The sequence below is a fragment of the Prionailurus bengalensis genome, chromosome A1 (assembly GCF_016509475.1).
Source record: "Prionailurus bengalensis isolate Pbe53 chromosome A1, Fcat_Pben_1.1_paternal_pri, whole genome shotgun sequence".
Taxonomy (NCBI): Eukaryota; Metazoa; Chordata; class Mammalia; order Carnivora; family Felidae; genus Prionailurus; species Prionailurus bengalensis.
The window spans coordinates 2,383,724-2,408,923 of NC_057343.1; the positions used below are offsets into that span (position 1 = coordinate 2,383,724).

General features: G+C 39.7%; 1 protein-coding gene across 2 annotated transcripts in view; it reads right to left on the minus strand.

Moving 5' to 3' along the window:
* Positions 1-25,200, minus strand: part of MICU2 (mitochondrial calcium uptake 2) — a 142,478-nt gene that overhangs the window by 107,232 nt on the left and 10,046 nt on the right. For both annotated transcript variants that reach the window (XM_043575034.1, XM_043575043.1), the window contains exon 2: positions 404-548. In XM_043575034.1, the coding sequence (XP_043430969.1) occupies positions 404-548 (145 nt within the window). The remainder of the gene's footprint in view (positions 1-403; positions 549-25,200) is intronic.

Sequence of the window (25,200 nt, forward strand, 5' to 3'; positions counted from 1 at the left end):
AAGTTGAACTAAATTTGTGTCACAAAGAAGATAAAGTCTAAACAATAAGCAAATGCGTGGCACAAAGAATTGTAATTAAAACGAAGGGGCGCTGGGGCGGTTCAGTTGGTTAAGCATCTGACTTCAGCTCAGGTCATGGTCTCGCAGTTCGTAGGTTCAAGCCCCGCATCGGGCTCTGTGCTGACAGCTCAGAGCTTGGAGCCTGCTTTGGATTCTATGTCTCCCTCTCTTTCTGCCCCTCCCCTGCTCGTGCTCTGTGTCTCTCTCTCTCAAAAATACATAAACATTAGAAAAAATTTTAAGAAAATGAAGAAAAGCTGTTACCAATTCTGAAAAATAGAATTTTTTCAGCCTTAATGGTTGATTTTTTTAAAAAACTTAAAAAATCCAAAAAACAACTCACGTTCCATTTGCTCAAACATTACTGAGAAGAGGAAGTCTCGCGGTGTCATGTAATATTCGCCCTCATGTTCCAGTGAAGAAAACTGCATGAAGCGCTGTTTACGCAGGGACAGTTTTTCTCCCATCTCTCCAGAGTCGGCCATTTTCTAAAAGAGAAAGAGATTGCAATTTAAGACTTTTTTTTAGGATGAGTCCTCAACGTAGCTACTTTTAACACGATCTTGAAAGAGTAGTTTCAGTGTCTAGGTCTACCAATCTCCGAATGTTCACATCGTTCGTTTAACAACTATTTACTTGAGTGTCTACCTGCCCCTCTCTCAGGCTCGAGGAGACAATGGTGAATGACAAGACAGAGTGGGAAGACGACAACTAATGAATACACACAGACAATCATGGAGGATAATGAGAAGCGCCAGGAAGCAAGAGCAAGCCGGATAAAAGTCATAAGGGGTAGCATTTTAGAGAGGACGGTGAGGGGAGGCCTTTCTAAAGAGCTGACACTTACAGAGACTAAATGAGAGCAGTCATTGAGCCATGGGGCTCTCTGGAGGAAGAGAATTCTAAGCAGGGGGTAGAGTAAGATCCAAACCCATGAGATTCCCGTGTGTGTGTGTGTGTGTGTGTGTGTGTGTGTGTGTGTGTGTTTCTAGGTAAGCTAGAAACTGTTCAAGGAACAGTGTGGCAGTCAATGAAATCAGAGAGATGGGTAGGCAAGAGTTCAAGTACAGTTGTGCTTTTTCACGAAGATAAAACATATCATGTCTGATAAACAGCCCTGCTTTCAGAAATCGACTTACGTCACAGGTGGAAAGTGCTAAAAGGATAAGAAATGGGAACTGGTAAAATACTGTTAGTACAAGAGCCTGTATATCTCAGGCAACGGCACCTAGATCTCGACTCAAACGTGGATAGAGACAATATCGAAATCTTTGTTGCTAACCCTTCGTTGAGCGCTTGTTATGTGCTAGGGACTATACTAATAAAGCCTTCCACACGATTACTCAGTCCTCACCATAACTGAACAACAGGTACTGCAGGAGGCATGGAGACTAAAGTCAATGGCACAGCCAGTATGAAAAACCAGAAGTGTCCAACTCGCAGTGTTTGGACCCTTACCTACCACACTCACCTCCCATCCGAGGCCGGGCATCGTATCCTGGACATATGGAAGACAACACAGGGGTTAACGCAGACACCAATGTCAAGATAGCAGTAGATGCGGAAATCCGAAAGCATCCTCTCACCTTGGATTGTTTTCCTTACAACACTGCTCTGATCTGAACCACAGCATCCTCCCTGGCCACATCACTTTCCTTTCTCAGTTACTACCACTGAACCTATTATTTGCCCTGACACAGAGTGATGTTCACTGACTAGAATCGAAAGGGGGGAAAAATGTGAATTCGAGTTGCTTCAACCTCTCCAAATTCAAAGCCAACAAAATTCTAAGTCAACAGCTCCTTTTGGGCTGATCTCAGTCCTTTGCCTAGTATTAATGCTCTCTCCTCGGTTTGACTGTTGCTTTCTTCGACCAGCTAGTTTCATACCTCTGTGATGGTCTATGTAGTGCATTCCAGAATACTAAACATACATACTCAGTAATACTGCAATGATCTGAACCCCTATCTTTCCCAGAACTTGTCTATTTGTGTCTTTCCTTTTATTTCTCCTTAAATTACTACCACAAAAATAACCCGAGTCATGTTTTAATTATATTACTCCATACTCTTATCCTAATCATCAGAAAAGTGAATTTTGGGGCATCTGGATGGCTCAGCTGGTTAAGCGATCAACTCCTGAATTCAGCTCAGATCATGATCCCAAGGTCATGGGATCGTGCCCCGTGTTGGGGTCCACGATGAGCATGGAGCCTGCTTAGGATTCTCTCTCTCTCTCTCTCTCTCTCTCTCTCTCTCTCTCTGCCTCTCCCCTACCCCACTCATGCTCTCTCTAAAAAGAAAAAAGGAAGGAAACTGGATTTTATTAACACTCCAAACATTTTATATATGAGGCAGATATAGTAACAGATAACATTATTATTTTATTTAAGAAACTGATACCGAGTATGTGTAGGAAAACAGTGGTACACAAGACAAACGTTAATTCCTACCAGCATGTACTAAGTGCTTTGGCAGTGAAAAAAAGGATACGGATGAGATAGGGGAGAGCGGGTAAGGGTCTTCTCAGTAAATGTCACAGCACTGCCAAAGTCCTAGATCTGAGAGAGAATACAGTACAGTAGAAGAATGGAAAGAAGTTAAGGGCATATATATTATTAGTTTAGAGAATAGTTCTATTTACTATACTGATATTATTGTATAGTTTATTAAGAAATTAACAAAAGTGAGTGATCCATACAAAAATATAGTGTAGTTCCAAATTCTTTTTAAAATTTTTATGTTTATTCATTTTTGAAAGACACGACAGAGACAGAGCACAAGCAGGGGTGGGGCAGAGAGACAGGGGGACACAGAATCCGAAGCAGGCTCCAGGCTCTGAGCCGTCAGCACAGAGCCCGACGCGGGGCTCGAACTCACGAACCACGAGATCATGACCTCAGCCAAAGTCGGACGCTCAACCGACTGAGCCACCCAGGTGCCCCTATATTTCCAAATTCTTAAACAAACGTCTTTTTTTAATGCTTCCTAATATCTAAATTGCTCCTGACTAATTAAAAGAACAGCTTTTTGCCCAACTTAATCCTTTTTGTGTAAACAAACTCTTAAATTTCAACCAACTAAAAGGAGTCAATTACTGATTTATGCTCCTCCTCAAATGGTTTCGTAACAGGATGGACCATTACCTCTGCGTCTCTTGGTTTTCATGATGTCCTCCCCCTTGTAGCAATCCTATTCTTTCCTGGTGCGTCAAAAATGACCAAGAAGTAAAAACAAACCTTCCACTATTTTACAGCAAGACATGAAAACTACTTGCAAAGAAATCCTATTTTTTTCTTCTAGGAGATTTAGACCCTAAAAATCCCCTATCTCACGGTTACCATTCCATATTTTCCATATGCCTGTATGTCTGTAACTTGCATAAGCATAACATTTCTGAAGAGTCTTGAGAAGAATCAATTATTCTGGGAAGTGCCATTTTAAATAATGGTCGACTGGGTTGTCATCCCTTCCAGTTTTGATTAAATATCCTCTCCAGTGAACACGAAAAAGTAGAGGAGGTGAAACTAAAACTCCCTTTCACGGGCGGATCTCTGAGCTTAAAGCTGTCATATGAATCACAGGCCATGAATTTAGAAGGTCACTTAGAAGCACATGACCTCCAAATTTGTCCTACCACCATGACTTTATCAGCAGATGGTATGAAATACAACCGTCTAACAACCGCTACTAACACCCTCACAATTCACTCTGGTATTGTGGCCTTTAATTCCTGCTACTTCGTGGTATAAACAAACCTATTCTTTCAACTACCTACAAACCTTTCAACTCCCATGGCATTACTCCCATGGCATAAGGTCTCTTTTTTTCCCTCATCCTTTCTACTACCTCTCCCACTCTGCTTACTGAGTACACAGCTATCACTTGGAGGTCGCCACCATCGTCGATTCTAATCCTACCACTTCTCTTATGGAACACAAAGTGGAAGCTCCAAGTCAGTCTCTTCCTATTAGTCTTCCCCGCATCCTAATCCACCCTTCAAGTAAAAACTTACTGGAGCATCTACTAACTTGAGGTCTCTCTAGGAAGAGACAGGACACGTATGAGTCAAGGCGGCAACAGGATAGCAGTAAAGCCTAACAACGATAGCTTGTGTTAATATGGAGTATACGCAGGGCAGCGTGCTAACGTCTTTACAACCTTCGCGATAGCCCCAACAGCAGACATCGTTACCATCTTCATTTTACAAAAGAAGAAACCGTGGCTTGTCAAGTGTTAGCGGCTTGCTCAGATTAACACAGCAAGTAAGTCCACAGCACAGGCAGTGTGACAATAACCCCAGTCTCAACCACTACCCTATGCTCGCTCCTCTAAGACTTACAGAAGTTAGCAAAACAGAGAAAGCAGTGTGGGTAACGATGGCTGAGGAAGCTCGTGAAAACAGTGGGATTTAAGCTAGGCTCTAGAGAATAAAAATGACTACAACAAGAATTAGCCATATTTAGGCCTGGGCTAACTGTTGTCCATTTCCTAAATGTTAACTGTGGCTTCTCTCCTTCAATCAACGTAGGATTTCTAATGTTTCTTTGCTACAATGAACTTTACCTGGGAGGGGGAGGGGGGGGGAAAGTACTGTTTTAAAATCACTAGAACCTTTATAATTCCAGGTTGATGAACCAACAAATTAGTTTTATTTAGGTCACCTTTACCATACAGTAGCTGAATTTTAAGTTCAGTTAGTTAGTTAGTTAATAATCTCTACACCCAACATGGGGCTCAAACTCATGGCCCCAAGATCAAGAGTTGCACACTCCTCTGACTGAACCAGCCAGGCACCCCAGTATTGAATTTTAAAAACCACTAGTATAATTGATGTGCTATATATATGCTTACTTCACAGAATTTAGATGATAAATCTAGATCACTGAAGTATAAACATATGACACATAATGTTACATTTAATTTGCCATTTTTAATCTTTTATTTACCTGTCAGGTTTATTCCTGCCTTACTTCATTTGTGTGACCAATTCTGATCATATTTCAGACTTACTGGATGGATTTAATTGTCAAGAATGAACAATTTTTCCTTCCTCCCCAACTCTTTCTTTCATCTGCGTTCTTTTCCTACACACATGCTTGTGTGTTCTTTTCCCACCTTCCCTTCTTTCCTTCTCTTACATGTTTCAGGTGGATTTATTTATTTATTTTTAAAGGTTTTTACAAATGTTTATTTATTTATTTTGAGAGAGAGGGAGAGAGAGAGAGAGCGAGCGAGCAGGGCAGGGGCAGGGAGAGAGGGAGAGAGAATCCCAAGCAGGCTTTGCACTGGTAGCACAGAGCCTGATGCAGGGCTTGATCTCTTGAAATCATGCATGACTGAGCTGAAAATCAAAAAGTCAGATGCTTAACTGACTGAGCCACCGAGGGGCCTCTTAAAGATTTTATTTTTAAGCAATGTCTGCACCCAGTGTGGGGCTTGAACTTACAACCCCAAGATCAAGAGTCTCATGCTCTACTGACTGAGGCAGCCAAGCATCCCCAAAACAGGAGTTTTCAGGTGGCTTTGTAAAAATTGTTGGCTGCTGCTTTCATATTCCTTGAACGATTACTGTTGTTGTTATTATTGTTATTGATATTGTTTTGGGTACTCATTTGCTTAACCTCCATTCATTTCCTTTAGTCTCTTTCTCACTTTGGCATATATGTGGCCTATCTATGGTAGGTTGGGCTTGGTAAACTGAACTAAGGCAAAGACATTGGCTTACAGACTTTGTAAGTGTCATCAGAATATCAGTTTAGATGGAAAGGATGAGAAGGAACAATAAAGGTCAAAATATTAAAGTTATATCTGAGAGTAACAATATACGAGCAAATCGTAGCTTAGTATTCTTGCACATCAGGCAAGGAAAGGCTCATTAATTCATTCTCAAACGTTGAAGAACCTGTTATGTGTCACTGTTCTGTAGATATATAGATGGGTACTATGAGGTCTTCCTTCAAGGAGTTTACAGGGGGGAGTGCTGGATAGCAAATAAATAATTAATAAGAGCACTGTCTCTCAGGCCAAACTGCCTGGGATTCAAATTCCTGTTCTGTCCCTTACCAGACATGTGAAATTTGGACCAGTGACCTCTCTGTGCCTCATCTGATTCATATGAAAAATGTGGAAACTGGAATCAAACTACTTGGATTTAAATGCCAGCTCTATCAGTTGGTCAAGTCGTACTATCCTTCTTCACTTAACTAATGCATAAAATGGACGAAACAGAAGTCACTACTTCAAAAGGTCTTTTATTTATTTTTTAGTCATTGAACAAAGTTAAGTGTAATTAACATGCAACGTTACATCACTTTGATTCAACAGTTCTATAGGTTACTCCATGCTCAGCACAATAAATGTAGTCACCACCCGTCACCATACAAAACTGTTGACTATACTCCTTATGCTGTATCTTTTCATCTCCCTGTATCATTCAAAGGCTCTTTTAAAGAATGAGTGTTCAGTGAAATAATACACACAAAGCCCTTATCATAATGCCCGGCACACACTAAGTGCTCTAGAAGGTTAGCTATTACTACTATGATACAATTTTAACAAATGCTCTAATAGAATTATAGAAAAAATTCTATGAGAAGGCAGAGAGAGGACCAATGAACTGTCTTGTTACTTGGAAGACTTCAGAAAGGCATCGCAGAGCAGAAGACGGTTGAACCACATCACACAAGAGGGGGTACAAGGAGCTGCAGTACAGCAAACTATACTAAAGTCAGTTCTGAGCTTGGGCGGGGGGGGCACATCCATGGTGTAGAGGGTTGCTGGGGTACATGAAAACATAAATGGACCAAACAGGAGAATGGCACACACACTACACTGGAAAGGTCATCTTGGCTACTGACATTTTCTTCCGTTAATTTATACAACAGCCACCATATATGTGGGACGCTGGAACCTACCTAGCCGATTCTACAGGAAACTCATACCACGATTCAACACTTACTCTTCACCTACAAATAGATCTAATAAGCTTGGGCTATTAAGTTTCAGCATCCCAGCACATTAAAAACATTAAGTTATAAATGCTAGATGCACATACACTGATGGCAGAAGTGAGATCCAAAGAGCCTGACAGCGAGATAGGAAAGAAGACAAATGTACAACAGACCTGGCTGCAAGAGTCAGAACCAATCACCGTTACGACAACCAGTCAGTAGCCTCGAGAGTCTGAACCAATCACCGTTACGACAACCAGTCAGTAGCCTCTGGGGCTATTTATGGGGATGATCTTCAGGCATTGAGAAACTGCTAATTTATGTAGGGAATATTCTGTTAAAAGTGTATGAAAATATGTAACACGGTTTAAATGTTAACGCACATCTTGCATAAAAAGGATGTTTTACTGCTTGCAAGGGTAATTTTAGTCATCTGGAAGATTCACTCACATGCACACCCCGGATGATGCTATATAAATTCAGCATTACGGTCTGATCTACAATATATCCAAAGTACTTTGTAGAATGTGTGTTAGATAAAAATACCAGGCCTATGTTTACATAAACTGAAAATGAGTAGAATCTTCAGTGAAAATAGAATGTCTTTCAGAAAAACTAAGCAGACATGGTTTGGGCTTGTCATAAATACTATTATATGTCAAATAAAATTAGACCACAGGATGTGAATCTTTTCATCTTTCCAAAACTGTTAACGTACACCTTTAAAAGAACTTACCACCAGTGTATTCCTAGTCATGACGCAGTATCACTTACAGGAAAAGCATCTACGAAAAGCGTAGCAGTATGCTGAAACACAGGTGTGGGGGATTTCGGGATGTGTAGAGAAATGCGACTGCTTTTTCCTGGGGCTAAATCAATTCCTTCCAAAGACAAAAAGTAGCATAAGGCAAACCATAATTACAAGCAATTTATTTAGGATATACATTTCAGCATAAATGTAGATGTTCATGTCTGAAATCTCTAAGTACAGAGGACTGTTCCAAGGCTCTGGAGAGAATATCAGCACCAGAGGAAGTTGGACTCTCCAGGTATTAAATAAAGGATCTACTGCATAAACAAGTTTTCTTTTTCCTTTGGATTTTTGGTTTTTAATCTCAATCAACATAATAATTCACTTGAAAATAAAATCTGGAAAGGTCCTTTCTACTATACTAAGGTTCCTCCAAAAAAAAAAAAAAAAAAAAAAAAAAGAGGGTATGAGGTACCTTCTTAAGAGAGTTAACTCTTAATAAAATCAAAGGGTCACTAAAAAACAAAACAAAACAGAAACAAAATTCTAAAAACTGATGTGAAAGTTCTTAAAACCTCCCTCCCACATCACGACAAAAAAATAAAAAAAGCAGTAAGTACAGCCATGCCGAGGCTAGCTCCTAACCTCCTACTTTAAACTTGTCCTAGAAGGACCTTCTGATCATTTGGATCCAACTGTAAGAAAACACTAGGACCGAAAAGTAGTTTCTTCTTCCAGGGAGGAGAGTGTCATTTGGGGGAGTGAGTGGGTGACATCCTGAAATCCCTCACTGATGAGGGCCACCCTGGACAGCTGTGTGCATTGCACAAGTCCATGGGGCACCATTCGCTGGAATCACCATGCAATCGTCCAGCGAATGGGAGCAAAGTGCACTGAGGAAAGGGTGTGTGTTCCCAATCTGTACAAAGTTATCATACGGGACAGGTGCATTGCTGTCACTGACATCTCCTGGTTTGCAGGGGCCGTGAAGGCCAGAGAAAAAAGTACAGGACGTCCCACGGGAAGCTCCTGTCACTCTCTGCATTCACTGCAGGCCCAACAGTTGTCCTTTTCCCCCTCCTGTGTTCTACCAAAGGGGGCCAGCATCAGAAGTTATGACTTGGTCGGGCAGAGGGAAATACTTATTCATGACCATGGAGCCCTCAGGCAGCTAAATGATGGAACAGTTGATGTTGCTATTAACATCCTGCTCTTTAGTTAATATTCTAATGAAAAGATAAAGAGTGCTTAGATCAAGATGGAAAGAAGTCAAGGATAAACATTCACATGGTTTTTGGCACACACGGTGTTTGGCTGGAAAGTCTGTTTAAAACCTAGTGTTGGGACTATGCAAGTTCTGTGGGAAAAAATGAAGAACAACAAGAAACAATGAACAATGAAAATCCCATTCTGAAAGAAAATAAGAAAAAATCATAGGAAACAAAAGTGGCAACCTTACAACATCAGAAAGCAAGATAAGATGCCAGACGGACAACAGAAACACTTGAGAAGGGAGTTGGTCTCACTAAATAAGAGAAAACGCCATTATAAAACTTAAAATACTTTAAGAAACAGAAAAGATTAGAATCAACCTTGCAGTAATCTACGGACTACATGATAGGGGGGAAAAATCACACAGAAGGCAGAAGAAAAGCACGAAGAAAAGCAATCAGGGAAAAGAACATCCACATGCATGACAGACACAAAAACTCAACATCTGATTAACTGCTGTGCTCCGGAAAGAGAAAGGGCAAAATCAGACATCAATTTCCAAAATAATAGTGTAAAACAAACAAAACAAAACAAAACAAACTTTACTGAAATGAAGCTTTGAATTTGCTCCTCTGCCACCGTCTTATGTATGTGTATGTACTTCGGGTTTGAATAATCCTGGAAGGCCTCAGAGGAAACTGATCAGTTTTAGTCTCTTTCAGAAAACCTAAGTAAGGCAGATGTTAGAAAATCGAAGTAAGGTTGAAACCATGACGCCTTTATTGTTGGTTATCTCAAAAGCTGTTTTCTAAAGGGCTAATACCCAAAAAAGGGCACAGTAAAGGATAAGTCATAATTTATTTCTAAGATGATTTGTTTTTAATTTTTTATTTATTTTATTTTTTTAGTAGACTTCGCGCCCTGTGCGGAGCCCAATGCAGAGCTGGAATTCACTACCCCGAGATCAAGACCTGAGCTGAGATCAAGAGTCGGACGCTTAACCAACTAAGCCACCCAGATGCCCCTATTCTAAGGTTATTCTTAAAAGACACGTCTCAGTCTTACGTGTTATGTAGGGAAATGAAAGCAGTCCAAAGGGGACAGCACATTCAAACCACTCGACCCAGAGGGCTGGAGAGAGCTTTTTTGCCCGTCCTCATCTCATTCACCGCAGTTCAAGAGAACTTTTCTACTAGGAACGGACTAAACGGTATTAATCGTAACTTTTATCTGAATAATGAGATTTCATAAGATACTTCCACAGATCTGCTCTGTTGGCCAAGGTATACTGTTACACATAAATAACCAGCGGACTGGCATGAGGGCAGCAGCTGCCGGAGAAACTAGCCCCTCAGAACGAAGAGTATAGAATGTAGTGGTGGAGATCAAAGAAACGCCGGGGGCCTGTTGGTGGCTCTCTTGTCATCCGAAACCCACCAGAGACTGAATTTAGAGTCGTGGTAGGTGGAAAGTGATGGCAGTGGGGATGAATTCCCATCACCACAACTATTTGCTTCTCAAACCTGCATCTAAAGCTAAATACGTGGGGAAGGAGGGGCAGCAGAAATGCTGGGATTTGGGGCTATGCTGAGCACGTGAGAACCATCCACATGGTTCTGGTTATATATAAAATGCTCCATGGATTTCGAGGATTACTTGTAATGCAGGAAAAAATGTGACAAAGGAATTAAGAGCAATGAGTGATGTGAAGTGGATAAAAGAGATCTTTGAAAGCTGATGACTTCTGTTAAAACATTTCCCTAGTTTATTGCCTTTAAAGCAACAGGTGCTTCACCATTCTGTCTCTAGTTTTTATCCATGAAGTGACAAATTCGAAAAAGTTAGCTCTCTGTTCTTTGTTGAACATTCTTTGCTTTCTGCATTCCCAGGAAGAAAGTGAGAAAAGAAAGAGCCTTCCTTACAATGCTTTCAATATATCCAATATACCCACAATGCATTAGACCAAACGTAGTAAAACCGTATTCATTTGGGACCTTTATTTTGGAATTTGTAACAATCTGGATACCATATTATTGCTTTGCTGTCTTTGAACTTTCTGTGGCCCATCTGAAAGACTATCTTTTCTTCTTAAAGAAAACTTTTACAAGTGGAAAAATTTCAGTCATTAGAACTTTCCGATTTTGTTCTGAACTGGGGGAGAATTCATCGTATATGAAAAAAAAGTCCTGCCAGACTAAATTAGAAATATTAACTGCATAAGCTATACTTCACAATAAACTCTACGAAATGAGAGAATATTAGCCAAGGAGACAAAAGTCACTCTTAGAAGACCCTGAAGTTCCGGGAATGACTCTGGCTGGCTTCTGATCGTTGTCTGGTCTAGTGAGGGCCTAGCCTAGACTTCTTTCCAGAGACTAGAAGAACGCTAGTGTAAAGTGCAGTAATGAAATGGCATATGCTTATATTAACTTAAAAAAAAGCGTGGAGTTCCGTGTAGAGAGGAGTGGCCACTGGCAGGGGACGCTGATGAGTAAAAACATAAGCGCCTTCTCTTCGAGTAACTGCTTTCTCTCTCCTGATGAGATCAGTGAACAGAATACTCACTTTCTCTTCTTCCATAATTACCTTGCAGGAAGTACATAACAACTACATAAACTTCTGTTTATGCTCTTAACAAAAAGTTTAAATTAGGCTTCATATGATTAAAAAAAAAAAAAGACTAGAGTCTCGACTTAAAACTACAATCCCAAGTTTCATCAATATCACTCATTGCAACCATAACTAAGTAACATTTTCCAAGGGAATGATTGAGTCACTTCAGTTTATTTCCCCCTGCTCCCACAGGAGAAGGTAAACTACTTTGTGAACTCTTGCTAAAACTATTCAACACCAACTTATTTAACAAATACCAGGCATCTCCTCTGGCCTAGCATTGTATGGAGATAAAATACAGAGGCACTCACTTTCTAGCGGGGGAGGCGTAATGGAATGGAAGGTGGGAAGTGCTAGACAGAAGTAGGAAAGGAGCACCTAGCGGTTTGCAAGTGTGTCTGTCTCACTGATGATCGCCTAGCGGTTTGCAAGTGTGTCTGTCTCACTGATGAGCACCTAGCGGTTTGCAAGTGTGTCTGTCTCACTGATGAGCACCTAGCGGTTTGTACCTGTGTATGTCTCACTGATGATCAATTTCAAACTACGGTCATTATTTTTCCCCTGTTATTTATCACCCATGACATTGTGACTTCTTACTTTTCAAAATGAGACATGCATCAGACTAATATTTTTCAACATGATACAATGAAGTTTAAGTAGGAAGTCAGAAACAGGTCTGGTATCAGTAAATTTATTTGGATTGTGGTCCCTCTCCTTTGGGCAGCAGAGCAGTAACAAAGAACCTTTTGGGGTGGAAGCTGTGGTCCAATTTCTGCAACGAACTCATCCATGCAAAAAGTTCTCAAAACTGAGCATTTCAGGCAAGCCCGGAGAAAGTGCTGCTATCAGAGGGCTGAGTCACAAACAGAGGCTGCTGCTAAAGACAACAACATGTAGGACGCCGCATCCTACAATAAATGACCCAGTCTGGAGTAAAGAAGGGATGGGCCCTTCTCTCCTCCCTCCCACCCCTTTGTGGGGAACAGCTGCAGTCTGTAGCTGTAAAGTATTTTATAGTTTGGGACTGCAGAAGGAAAGTAACTCATTCCTATAGTACTTTGCACTGCTTTCTCCCCAACTGCCACATTCTCTGTGATCTACTCAGACTTCCATCCCCAAGTCCCAGGAAAAGACTGTCTGTCCCCTTAGTTAAAAGAACACTCACTGTGTGGATGGCCACGTAAAGCTTGTGGCTGAATACTGATAGCAGTTTGCCTGGCACCAAGTTCCTTTAGCCCCATACCCTAACCCTACACAAAACTTGGTCAAAGAGTGGATTTATTTTTTGAAAACAGCAATTTGTTTCTTGCATATAAACAGAAATTGCATCCAAAACAAAAACAAATTTTTAAAAAAACCTTCATATAAATAAATGGAAAGATAACAAAAGCCTGAAAGAAGGGGCAGATTTGCAATTTATTAAAAACAAAACTATATTTCTATTTAAAACTTCCATTGATAAAATAAATAAATAAATATTCCATTGGTACTATTATTATTATTATTATGATGAACTAGGTCTTTGTGCAAAATAAATATGGCACTAATTTAAAATGTCGGGGCGCCTGGGTGGCTTAGTCGGTTAAGTGTCTGACTTTGGCTCAGGTCATGATTTCATGGTCTATGGGTCTTTAGGTTCCAGCCCTGTGTTGGGCTCTGTGCTGGCAGCTCAGAGCCTGGAGCCTGCTTCAGATTCTGTCTGTCTCTGTCTCTCTCTGCCTGTCCCCAGCTTGTGTGCTCTCTCTCTTTCAATAATAAATAAGTAAACTTTAAAAAATTATTTAAAAAAATAAAATGTCAACCTTAGTTTTGTTCACTGCTAATATGATTTTCCTGAAACTGATGTTTGCTCCTGTGTTCTTTAGCTTCTGCATTTACCCGGCTACCTGTGATGAGTGTCGATAAACCTTACTGCATACCTTTCCAGAAGACAGGTTAAACAACCACTTACTGCTTCTGACTGTAATTAAAACACTTCACAAAGCTAAGATGTAACATAGTTGCTTGTTTCTGGTCCCTTTTTTCATTTGGCTAACTTGGTGGTTATTGCTCTAGGAATCCTTCCTCAAGTAGCCACTTTGGGTTGGGTAGCCTCTCAGGTAGGAGCATAGCGAACCCAGAGTAAACTTTCATCAAGCTCTGTGCTGGAATCGTCTGTTGTCCAATACAATGAATTCTTTAAGAAAGGAAAATGTATTTTTGCCCCTCTGTATCACCAGCGCCTACTACATGGTTAATATTGCTAAATGGTTAAAAAAAAGAAAATGTGCCAGAACGCATGGGTCTTTACGAATGGGAACCAATTCCAAACCCAGAGTGTGACGGTAAAAAAATAATAATTTAAAAAGATTTTGGTGTGTGAATACACAAAAGTTTGTTTTGTGTGTTTACACATTTAAAACCCCATTAACTTACTAAAATATCTTTAGGTAGGTGTGCACTTTGTCATGTGCAACTGCACTAAAGAAGTTCTCACGCAAAAGGAAATAAAGGCCCCTTGGTTCCTGTTATTATAACCACAAATTACTGTATCCTGTTAAGTTCTTCGGTTTTAAAAAATGCCTTCTTGGGAAGAGGAAAGAGGTAAAGCCATTGACAGGTGGGGTAGTGTTAACCGTCCCAGAGAATATTGCCTTATTTTTTGCCGATTGTAGAAATCATAGAATCTCAGAAACAGAATGCTCTCAACTGGATTACACCAGCTGCTTCACACTCTCCTGTAAATCTGAATGAATGACCTAATGGATTTCAGGCCTTACATCATGTTTGGTTTAGGTTTTAACGGACTGTTTCAGCTTTGGCTTGGAGATCACTGACATAACTTTACAGTGTATTTATGATAAAATTTTGCTATCAGAATGTACTGGTAGGAAACGAGCAGGGGATGAGCCAGACATTTTACCAAGCATTGGCAAAGCAGGCAGAGTTTATGAGCAAAGGTACTGGGACGCATGCCACTTGTATTTCTGTTGATGTTTACAAATTAAATCGCCAGTTAAAAAAAGTGATGCATAGATTACACAATAAAAATACACAATACAGAAAAACAAGTCATACACAGATATGGCTATATATTTTGGCAAATTAATTTATTATTCAAGCAAATCACTTAAGACCTGGCAAAGATTTGCCAAAATCTCTCTTTTGGCTTTTACTTTATTCTTTGGACAAATTTCATGAGAAGATATCCATGCTTTTATTTAGTAATTTCTGAGGATACTGTAACAGTGCAGATTTAAAACGATTCCATAATAGAATCTGTTGTATATTGACTGGAAAACCAAACAGACTGTTTGTGTTTTGCTTTAAGCATAAGTAAAGTAGACAACTGCTAAATAAATAAATGGAAGAGAATTTCCCATTTTACTATTTCAAATGCCATTACTTTAAGTACTCAGTCACTTTTCTCCTTCAACTTCTCTACCACGCTTTCTGTCATTTACAACACTTGGGTCAAATGAGGAATCATGAGTTTCTATAACTTAACATGCAAATACAGGAAAGAAGCCGTATAAAACCGTGCCAGTGAATCATACACGAAGTTAGCAGAACTGTTAGCATCTGCCTAGGAAACAGTGAGGTGTGTACTAAACGAAGTTCTCTGGGTACATGTTAAGAAAAATTTTATCTTGACCCCTGAGAATTTTAGAATCTTTTTTTTAAGTTAGAGTTTTTTATTTTTGAGAGGGAGAGAGTGAACAGGGGAGGAGCAGAGAGGGACAGGGAGAATCCCAAGCAGGTTCCATGCTGTCAGTGTAGAGCCCAACATGGGGCTCGATCCCACCAACTGTGAGATCATGACCTGAGCCAAAACCAAGAGTTGGATGCTTAACCGACCGAGTCACCCAGACGTCCCTGAGAATTTTAGAATCTTATATGAGAAACAAAACCAGTAAAAACCTGTGGCTGATGGTAAGTTGTTACATATGTACTTTAAGGGTAGGCATGGGCAGAACTAGCACTGGGGTAATCTTGTTAAAATGTATCTGGTGATAATTTACTCCCGTATTTTTTACAACCAAGAGAATAACTCTACTTGAATCTCGGGAAGAGTAGGGGACAGAAGAAGAGCAGAGCCTGAAGTGCTGAAATGATTCAGGCAACCCAAATGTCCAAACATGAATTGCCAGGGAAGTCCCAAAGAGTAACTAACTCTTAATATTTACATACTTGGATGGATTTTGTCACTTTGTTCAGTATAAAATTAATTTCTCAATATTTATTGCTATTGTTTACTTAATTGACGAAATTAAAAACTTTACACATGTACTACAGATTACCAGTATTAATAACATTCCTGTGGATCTGTAAGTAGAATCCTAGGCTCTGAGAACCTGAATAATCCAACCTACTTCCAGGCCAGAGGGTGAAGAGAGGAAACTTGAAGACGCTCAGACAATGGGCCTTTAAGACTTAAAGGAGAGGGACAGACAAAGGTGTGTGTTCTCTTTATAAAGCTATACACAGGGTAAGCGAGTGTAATAGGGCTAATGGACCATACACTGGGCTGGAAAAGAGAATGCAGAGAGTCAAACAGAAGCAAAGAATTGGTGAAAGGGAAGAGTAATACCATAAATTATCTGACTTGAGGGTAACATCACTGAAAAGCTAGGAGTAACGCACTGAGACATGATAAAAGCAGTGAACTAGAAATAATTTTAGATATAACATTGCAAACATTTCATAATATGAAGAAAGAAGGGACAAGGGGCGTATTCTAACACATTAGATCTCACACAGGCTCTAAGTCCCCACACTAGATGGTCACACTTCCTGGTGTCCATAACTCCCTGAAATTATACGTGAAAACGTGTATATGCACTTTGGGGAAGAAAGTATACACCTTTCATCACGTTCTTAAACAGATTCACAACCTATTCAAAGATAAGAAATAAGTGACAATGATGCATCAGCAAATATAAAGTGATAGTATGATAAAATACAATGATTAATAAAATCTTAAAATGCTCCAATTTTGAGTACTGCCCATATTAGAATAGTGTATACAATTAATTAACTTTAAATAACTGAGATGAATATCAGACTCAATCTGTTTTCAACATTTGGCTGTAGGGATCTCTTAAAATTTCAAAGGAAAAAAAAAAAAGCTTCCCAAACAGGACTAAATATAAAATGAGAAACCTATTTTCTAATTCCAGGTCCTTCAAAAATGTCTTACATTTCCCATCAGCTAAACTAGATTTAAATAAAGAATACACAACTGCTGTCTGGCCAGGACAAAGCAGTGTCCTAAAGGACATCATCGTACGTTTTCACCGATGCGGTGCAAAAGCCACTGTAGGGTGCTTTCCCCAAACTAGGCACTACTCTAAATAAGGCACTATCTAGGCACTTAGCACAATAAAAACTTAACAGCTTTTAGCAGAGAAACCACTATATAGAAATATGGATAAGAAGAGATTGGAGAGCAAAGATACAGGGGCAAGAGACAGTCCCCCAAAAGTCAAGGACAGCTCACTTTTACTCTAGAGAGCCATTAACTTTATTTCTATAATATGAAAAAATATTTTGTGACTAATATTGTTTTGCAAAGTTCTAAGAAAAACCTTCCTACTCAAGATATAAAACTCAGAACTTTAATAATGGCAAGTTTTTTTAAGTCATGGTAAAGGGAAGACAGTTTTTACACTTTCCTTTTTGCCTTTTCTCCTCAATTTTCTGTAACATACATATATTTCAAGAAAACACCCAACATGAGTAATCTTTAAGAATCAAGATAGAGCCAACAGCTCCAACTCCCTTCCTAATATATTTGAAGGAATTTCAGTAACCACAATAAAATAGTATTTTGACGGTGTTTCAAGAAGCAATCTTTTCACGATGGTAGTTTACAATGGATTTAGTCACTGCCCGGTGGCCAAGTCTACTCTTGAAACTCCAAGTCCTAATTTAAAAACAAAACAGTTGCAGTATTGCATAAATAAGTAAAATCAATTACAAATAAAACATGTTTACTTATAGTTAGGCTTTTAAAAAAGTGTGCCTTCGGCTCATATTATACCACTGACTGTCCACTTTCTATTGCAGTGGTTTCCTGGTTAAATCCCGATGTCTGCTTATAATCACTTTCCTGGCTCGCCATTAAAGTATCTTACACTTGGCATGTCTACTGGAAGAAACAGGCTTTCGTATTACACCTCGAGAGATGTAGCACTGCTGATCAGATGGTGCTCACCTGTCCACTCTTTTTCCTCTGCAGTATCTGCAGTCACAGCCACGGGACACACACTGAAGCAACACATCAAAGCAGTACTAAGGGGCACCTGGGTAGCAGTTGGTTGAGCGTCCAGACTTCGGCCCAGGTCACAGTCTCGTGGTTCCTGAATTCGAGCCCCACATCAGGCTCACTGCTGTCAGCCTGTCAGCCCAGAGCCACTTCAGATCCTCTGTCCCTTCTCTCTGCCCCTCCCCCACTTGTGCCCTCTCAAAAATAAATAAACCTAAACATTAAAAAAAAAAAAAAAGGCAGTACTATACCACAACAGCAGTCTCCTAACACGGACTTTAACATCGGAGCAATTCCAAGCATTCCACAACTCCCCAGGACTGTGGGTCTGATCGGGGAAGAAGCCACAGTAGGGCTCTGACCAAATTAACTGGAAAAATTTGTCTTTAAAACGTCGTTAATAGTGTGATTTGATCTCTTGGTATTTACACTGCACACATAGAAACCAACCCGCGAATAATTTCTTATGTATTATCTTCTAATTGAATACACTAGCAAATGAGAAAAAGGACAGCATATTCCCAAACAGATTTAAAAGTCACTCATATTTTGCTTTGAAATATCTAAAACAATTTATGAAAAAATATTGTACTTTCCTGTTTTAGGTTTTTATCATGTCTAATGTTTATTTGGGGGGGGGGGCAGAGAGAGAGGGAGACAGAAACCGAAGCAGGCTCCAGGCTCCGAGCTGTCAGCACAGAGCCCAACATGGGGCTCAAACTCACAAACCGCGAGATCATGACCTGAGCCGAAGTCGGATGCTTAGCCGACTGAGCCACCCAGGAGCCCCTATCATGTCTAATTCAAAAAACGGTTTGCATTACCAGGGTAGACACCAGCCAAGTCATGAGGACCAGAAGAGGGAGATGCTTGGAACTCATGTGCCAATAGGAAACACAGGTATAAAGTTTCTAGTACAGAATACATAAATCATACCATATACATGTGGATAAATTTAAGATTTTACAAGGCTGTCTAAATGGCCGTCAACTGATGAATGGATAAAGAAACTGTGGTTTATATACACAATGGAATACTACTTGGCCATGAGAAAGAATGAAATTATGGCCTTTTGTAGCAACGTGGACGGAACTGGAGAGTGTTATGCTAAGTGAAATAAGTCATACAGAGGACAGATTCCATATGTTTTCACTCCTATGTGGATCCTGAGAAACTTAACAAGACCATGGGGGAGGGGAAGGAAAGAAAAAGGTTAGAGAGGGAAGGAGCGAAAACATAAGAGACTCTTAAAAACTGAGAACTGAGGGTTGATGGGGGGGTGGGAGGGAGGAGAGGTGGGTGATGGGTACTGAGGAGGGCACCTGCTGGGATGAGCACTGGGTGTTGTATGGAAACCAACGTGACAATACATTTCATATTAAAAAAAAGAAAAAAAAAAGATTTTACAAGGCTGTATTTCTTTTTTTTTTTTTTAAAGGTTATTTATTTATTTATTTATTTATTTTTTTATTTTTGGGACAGAGAGAGACAGAGCATGAACGGGGGAGGGGCAGAGAGAGAGGGAGACACAGAATCGGAAACAGGCTCCAGGCTCTGAGCCATCAGCCCAGAGCCCGACGCGGGGCTCGAACCCACGGACCGCGAGATCGTGACCTGGCTGAAGTCGGACGCTTAACCGACTGCGCCACCCAGGCGCCCCTACAAGGCTGTATTTCTTAATAGTAATCACAACTTTTATTCTACACATCACACATTCATACCAACAAAAATTTTCCACAAAAATTTTTTCATGCCAACAAAAATTTTCCACATGGACCAGGCTGTACTTAAATATGTGGTTAAGTATTATTTCTAGAATGAAATTGTTTATAATCTGAAACATTTAACCATCTTACCTCATTCAATCCTATTCAACTTTTAATTCATATATTGCTACTATTGGTGGCTTGAGAGGCGTTTATGCACTGCTGTAACTCATAAAACTCCAAAGGCACAATAACAAGAACATTAATTTGTATACATTATCTACTAGACCATATGTTTGATTGAATAAGAGCATTAGGGATTTTTCACTTGGGTTCAGCTAAACATAACTGCAAAAGAAAGATTAAAATACACTTCTGCTTTGATATACAATTTGTTTTTCTTTCTTTCTTGCCCCCTCCCCCCCCCCCAGACAAGTACCACAAAAGATTTACAGGATATGTAAGTACTGTCCTCCCATTATTCAAGGAAGGAGAGTAAGACAACCTCTCATTCATGTAGGACAAATAGCTATGCCAAAAGCACAAATTACATCTAATTGCAGGGTATAACTTTGTCATCTTTCTTTTCATAATCTAGCTATTTACACACTTTGATTTTTTACTTCCATTTGGGTTTATTAACATCAAAGCTTTGTCATCACTTATCTGTTTCTAGAGACATTTTTACCTGAGGCGATAAAGAATAAAAATGTCTGCATTCTTGCTTTACTGTTGACTAAAGAAAGCTTTAGTTTTCACTGGGCTTTCAACGTTTCACAGTTATTAAACTCCTGTATGTTGCTGTAAAGTTTACTGCCCTTGGCATACCAATTTTAAATGTACTATCACTAAACCCAAGGCACTGCACACAAATATACTCCAATCCAAGTACACCCCAGTAAGTTCAAGTTTTACCCACTGCTAATGGTATTATTAATGTCTTTTACTCTCTTTTCACAAAAATAATCACCACAAATGTAGTCAGACAACCTAGAATAAAAGAAAGCAACATCAATTTTTTTATGAATTGAGTAGGGTTGTCACAGCAAGTTAAAACAGCACCACTGTATTAATTACATTATTGGGGTTTGTAAATTATTCACTGATATATGATAGAAATGCATTACATTTAATGAAACTTGCAAATTCACTTCTCAATTAATATGTATTTTTGACTGTTTAAACATGATCTATGTTCCTTGCTTTTATTTAAAATTTGTGACCATTTGTTTTAGTCGGGTTGTACACACAAAATGTAAAATACGAGTTCAAATGTGAATTAAAATATTATCAAAGGAAAACAAAACATCTTTGGTGTTCTCTTACTATTTTAGACTTTAATATTTTAAAATTTAATGCCATGATGCAGTATACTACTTACACTAAAATCATAATACCGAGTTTTCTTCAAAATAACTTATCAGGTATTCCTTTTAGCCACACTGGAAAAACCCACTAAGAGAAAGCCATTAGAATTTTGTGGCAAATTAGTCCTGTATTCACCATGACTGTGGTTGCTAAGCTCTCCTTCTTCATGAACTCGGTTATGCCCTCCCCATTGTCTCTAGGGGTTTTTCTCTCCCGTAGCAGTTAGTATAGATCCCTCTGACATGGCCCATCTTTCCAGAGCCGTTCACAATCAAGCTCTTTTTGCCTGTCTGTTTTTTCATAGAAGGAAAGTGGGAACTCGGTCTATAGCCAGCTTCTAGGTCCAACCAAACCCTTTGCTTTCACTCCTGTTACAACAGAAGAATCTTTTTTTGCTGTCAAAGTCCAACCTTTCTACTTGTGGTCTTGACTCCACACAACTTCCCTTCTCAAAAGACTTCAACCTATAATTATCCCTCACAGATCTGTAAACAATTTTTGCCTCCCTATTATGTCATCCTATCAGCATTCGAATCTCATCTACTGTCTCACATCTGAAAACAAAAACAAAACCTGACCTTGGTCTCATATCTTGTGTCTTTTTTTTTTCCTTTCCAAGATTTTATTTAAATTCAAGTTAGTTAATATATAGTGTAGTGTTGGTTTCAGGAGAATTCAGTGATTCATCAATTCCACTTAACACCCAGTGCTCCTCACAAAGAGTGCCCTCCTTCATGCCTGTCACCCGTTTAGCTCTTCCCCCCACTCCCCTCCCCTCCAGCAACCTTCAGTTTGTTCTCCATAGTTAAGAGTCTCTTATGGTTTGACTCCCTCTGCCTTTATTTTTCCTTCTCTTTTCCTATGTTCATCTGTCTTAGTTCTTAAATTCCACATGTGAGTGAAATCATACGGTACTTGTCTTTCTCTGACTTATTTTGCTTAGCATAATACACTCTAGTTCCAACCAAGTTGATGCAAATGGCAAGATTTCATTCTTCATGAAGGTTAATATTCCATTTATATACATGCCACACCTTCTTTACCCATTCATCTGTTGATGGGCATTTGGGCTCTTTCCATGATTTGGCTGTTGTTAATAGTGCTGCTATAAACATTGGGGTGCATGTGCCCCTTCGCATCATACACAAAAATAAATTCAAGATGGATGAAAGACCTAAATGGGAGACAAGAAACCATCAAAACCCTAGAGGAGAGAACACAGGCGGTAACCTATTTGACCTTGGCTGTAGCAACTTCTTACCAGACACATCTCCAGAGGCAAGGAAAACAAAAGCAAAAACGAACTATTGCGGACTTCTTCAAGAAAAAAAGCTTCTGAACAGCGAAGGAAACAATCAACAAAACTAAAAGGCAGCCTACATCATGGGAGAAGATCTCTGCAAATGACGTATTGGATAAAGGGCTAGTATCCAAAATCTTTAAAGAACTTATCAAATTCAACATCCCAAAAATAAATAATCCAGGTAAGAAATGGGCAGAAGACATGACTGTACACTTCTCCAAAGAAGACATACAAATGGCTAACAGACACATGAAAAAATGCTCAACATCAGTCATCATCAGGAAAACACAAATCAAAACCACAATGAGGTACCACCTCACACCTGTCAGAGTATCTTCTTAAATATCCTTTAGAGCAGCACTTCTACAAAGAAGTATCTCTATTCATATCCTTTGTTTCCTTCCTTAACCATCTCTTCTTAATACATTCCAATTAAATTTCTCCCCCCAGTATTTCACTGAAATTCCTCTTGTCAAAGTCACCAACACCTTCCCAACTGCCACATCCAAAGCCCAACTATGTGTTCCCATCATCTCAGCAGCAGCAGACTTAAGTGGGCACTCCCTCCTTGAAAGGTTTTCTCAAGACTAAACCATAGGGGTGCCTGGGTGGCTCAGTCGGTTAAGCATCCGACTTCGGCTGAGGTCATGATCTCACGGTTTGGGAGTTCGAGCCCCGCGCACTGGGCTCTGTGTTGACAGCTCAGAGCCTGGAGCCTGCTTTGGATTCTGTCTCCTCCTCTCTGCTCCTCCCCTGCTTACACTCTCTCAAAAATAAATAAACATTAAAAAAGACTAAACTGTAAAGGTAAACCCATCTAATATTTTCTGGCTATGCAAATATTCCTCTTTGAATTATAAAAAACTGCCATATGAAACTTCTTGCTATACTTATTACTATAACGATGCTACAGTGTTCTCTTTGTGAAACAGGAGAAGATAACTGTCCTGTTCCCAGATTTCGTTGTTTCTAAACGACTACTATGAAGCATGTAACTGGCCTGTTCCCCTCTTTGAGCTTGTTGCTAAATTTAAAATCAAATTTGTGATTAACCACAAGTATAACACAAGATCTTATAGCATTACTTTAGTCTTTTCTATAGTTTCATCTTGTATCTACTATTTTTCTCTCCATTTAAAAATTATTACCCACAACAGTATTTTTCTAAGCCATTTAAAATTATTTCAGTATCAAGCTCAGCATAAACATACAAATATAGTTGAAAACAAAAAACCAACGATGACAGCATTAAAGTCAGTGGGGGAAGACACCCACTTTTGTTTTCCTGGAAGTTGCTTTTTTCCAGGCATCTTCTTCCCTCTTTCCTTCTGACATTTCAGAAACTATCCCTTACTGCATCCTAGGCAAGGTGTTGTTTTGTGTTACTTATGCTACAAGTCCTCTCCTTTTAGATCCATTAATCAAGAATTGGCTGCAGGGCCTCTCTTCCTCCTTCCCCTTGGTCAGGTGTGAGGGGAGCAGGCGTGGCAGGCCCAAGGCCTATCTTCCAGGAGATCGGTTACATACAGGCAGATCCATTACTCAAATACAGATCTTCCTCCACTTATGATGCAGTGAGGTCCCAAAAAATCCCACTGTAAGCTGAAAATATCCTAAGTCAAAAATGAGCACCTGGGTGGCTCAGTCCGTTAAACGTTTGCCTTCGGCTCAGGTCACGATCTTGCGGTCTGTGAGTTCGAGCCCCGCGTCGGGCTCCGTGCTGACAGCTGAGCCTGGAGCCTGCTTCAGAGTCTGTGTTTCCCTCTGCCCTTCCCCTGCTCATGCTCTCTCACTGTCTCTTGAAAATAAATAAATGTTAAAGAAAGATTTTTTTAAAAAAATTGAGACATAATTGACATGTAACATATGGTTTCAGGTGTATAAGATAATGCTTTGTTGTCTGTACACACGCTGATATGATCACCACCATGAGTCTCGTTAGCAACCATCACCACACAGGAACAATGTTTTTCTCTTCTGATGAGAACTTTTAAGAACTACTCCCTTAGCAACCTTCAAACGTAGGATACGGTATTATCAACTACAGTCACCATGATGTACCTCCCCAGGACATCTTTTTATAACTGGAGGTCTACCCCTTCTGGCCACCTTTGACCATGTAAGAGACTAATAATTAAACCGACGTTTAATTATTAAGGTGAATGGAATTTCGGCGAGTCTTGCATCTTGATTTGTTTGTTTGGTTTTTTTTTTTTAGATTCAAAGAAGCCAAACTTAGAATTGCACTCTGAGAAGCATTCTGCTTTCTCCCAACATGAAGTCACCTAAATCAAATTTATTAAGTAATATCAAATCTGGCATTTATAATAAATTTATACAACAGAATTAACTATAGAAATAATTATGTGAAAATTAATGTAACACATCAACAAAGTTTTATAATGTGAGACAGTGAGTGGAATATGATATTCTGACGTATTCTTTTTTCCTCGACAACACCTCCAAACCCACATTCTAGGGAGGTTATAACAATAAGTGAAATATAGGGGCGCCCGGGTGGCTCAGTCGGTTGAGCGTCCGACTTCGGCTCAGGTCATGATCTCACAGCTCGTGGGTTCGAGCCCTGCAACGGGCTCTGGGCTGACAGCTTGGAGCCTGGCACCTGCTTCAGATTCTGTGTCTCCTTCTCTCTCTGCCCCTCCCTTGCTTGTGCTCTGTCTCTGTCTTTCAAAAATGAATAAACATAAAAAAATTAAAAAAAAGTAAGTGAACTATAAAAAGACCAAAGACTTTTAAGGCAATCTTGACACCTATTTAGGAAGATCCTGTAATAATATTTGCTAATCTTCAAATTATGTTAGTCTACCATGATTTGACCCCAGTGACAAATCAGCATCTTCTTCTGACCCCTCTTGGTCTGTTCTGCCTTTTTTTCCTGCCCTAAGCATCACTTTCTGATCTGAGGGAAACTGTGCTTTCATGTTTCTTTGAGAGGTATTTCTATGCCCATGATTTCTCTTCTAAAGA